We start from the raw sequence: 1,641 nt of genomic DNA, 5'->3' as shown, positions 1-1,641 counted from the left end.
AGCAGGACAGAGTTAGTGAGATATATCATCTGGGAGATCAACAGGAGCGCAGGGGCAACAGGAACGGAGACTCAACAGATGGGGTCTGGGCAGGGGAATGAGACTGTCAGCCTAAATCAGACTAAAGGAAGAAATGTTTGCTGCTGAGGATGGTGAGCCCCTGGCCCAGGCTGCCCCGAGACGTGGGAGCAGCCCCATCGCTGGCACCATCCCAGGTCAGGCTGGCGCTTGGGGCTCTGAGCACCCTGCTCTGGGTGCAGATGTCCCTGCTCCCTGCAGGGGGTTGGACTGAGGGAACTCTGAGGGTCCCTTCCCACCCAACCCAGCCTGTGATTTTATCTCGGAGGGAGGCCAGCAGCAGGGATAATCTGGGACCTGTGTTATAGAGGACTTGGACTCAGATACGAGGCTACGGGTGCGGGATGGGCTCTTTTCAGTAAGCACCAACATCATGAAATCCTTACCATTCTTCACTTGGATTGCTGAGCCTTGGCCTTGCAGGTGGACAACAGCTGGCTGCAAAGGAGACCACAGGGATGGAAATTAACGGGAAACGCTGTACCATTCTACAGTCACTCGACTGCTGACCAGCACAGGGGCATGACAGCACCCCAAAATCATTAATGCTTTTCGTAAATAAAGATCAGAGCAGCTGCCAACAGCGTGTCTAGGCAGTGGAGGAGAGGGGAGAAGCCCACAGCAGGTTATCGTGGCTTTATTCTGGGCAACAAACAGGGTGAGCTCAGGGAGTCACTCTGGGTAGCTCTAACTTAGCACACACAGGACGGGGTGGGGGTTTTTCGGAGCTGTACCATCAAACGTGACATTAGCAAACACAGCCAGTGATGTTCACAGAAATCCAGCCAGAGCTGGGCTTTGCCCTTCAAAGGAAGATCAACCAACCTGGATGTCTCTGGAGCCAGCCTTGTCTGTGGCACCTGCAAAATGCAATTTCACATCGTTGAGGAAGAAGCTGCAAAGAGCCGCACTGAACACCCCGTAAATGAAACTCCTCTTAACCCGTAACAACCATCAACCCCCCGTTTGTACAATGGCAGGAGGACAGTACCAGCGCTACGGGGTGCAGCTTAACGTCAGAAAGCACACAAAAAAGATTATTTCTACTTTTCCCTATTTTATTCCTCTATTTCCCTCTAACATTGTCAAAATTCCCCAATGTTATTCATCCCGTTTCCACTCGCAGGACCAATGGCACATCCCTTTTCCTGATGGGCTGCCTCGGTTCGTGCCGCTCCGAGGCTGGCTGAGCCGTCCCGGTCACGGTGGCGTGAAAGGCTCTGAGCAGAGCAGAGGACAAACCAGTTACCTGAGGGGCCCTGCAGCCCAGGTGGTCCCTGAGGGCCCGGGGGGCCAGGGGGGCCTGGTGGTCCCATCACGGTTGTGCCGGGAATCCCCGGGATGCCGGGAATGCCGGGAGGACCCTGGGGCCCTGGAGGACCTGGTGGTCCTTGGGGACCGTTGGGCCCTGGAGGACCAGCCTTCTTGCCTGAAAAACAGAAGGTCAGACGTGAGCTTCTCCACCCGCTGAGCATGGGATGGTCCTTTGCCTACAGGAAAGCCCTGGGAACAAGGAAAGCAGGAGATTGGGGATGGTTCACTGCTGGCTGGAGGGCAGGGACA

General features: G+C 55.5%; 1 protein-coding gene across 1 annotated transcript in view; it reads right to left on the bottom strand.

Moving 5' to 3' along the window:
* Positions 1 to 1,641, bottom strand: part of EDA (ectodysplasin A) — a gene marked incomplete at its 5' end in the record, with an annotated part of 25,662 nt that overhangs the window by 4,684 nt on the left and 19,337 nt on the right. Inside the window, 3 exons of the mRNA XM_010141632.1 lie at positions 465 to 516; positions 904 to 938; positions 1,328 to 1,507. Coding sequence (XP_010139934.1) covers positions 465 to 516; positions 904 to 938; positions 1,328 to 1,507 — 267 coding nt within the window. The remainder of the gene's footprint in view (positions 1 to 464; positions 517 to 903; positions 939 to 1,327; positions 1,508 to 1,641) is intronic.

This window comes from Buceros rhinoceros, unplaced genomic scaffold (assembly GCF_000710305.1).
Source record: "Buceros rhinoceros silvestris isolate BGI_N320 unplaced genomic scaffold, ASM71030v1 scaffold26928, whole genome shotgun sequence".
Classification (NCBI taxonomy): Eukaryota; Metazoa; Chordata; class Aves; order Bucerotiformes; family Bucerotidae; genus Buceros; species Buceros rhinoceros.
Note: the sequence above shows the minus strand (reverse complement) of the source record. Positions and strands in the feature narration are given on the sequence as shown.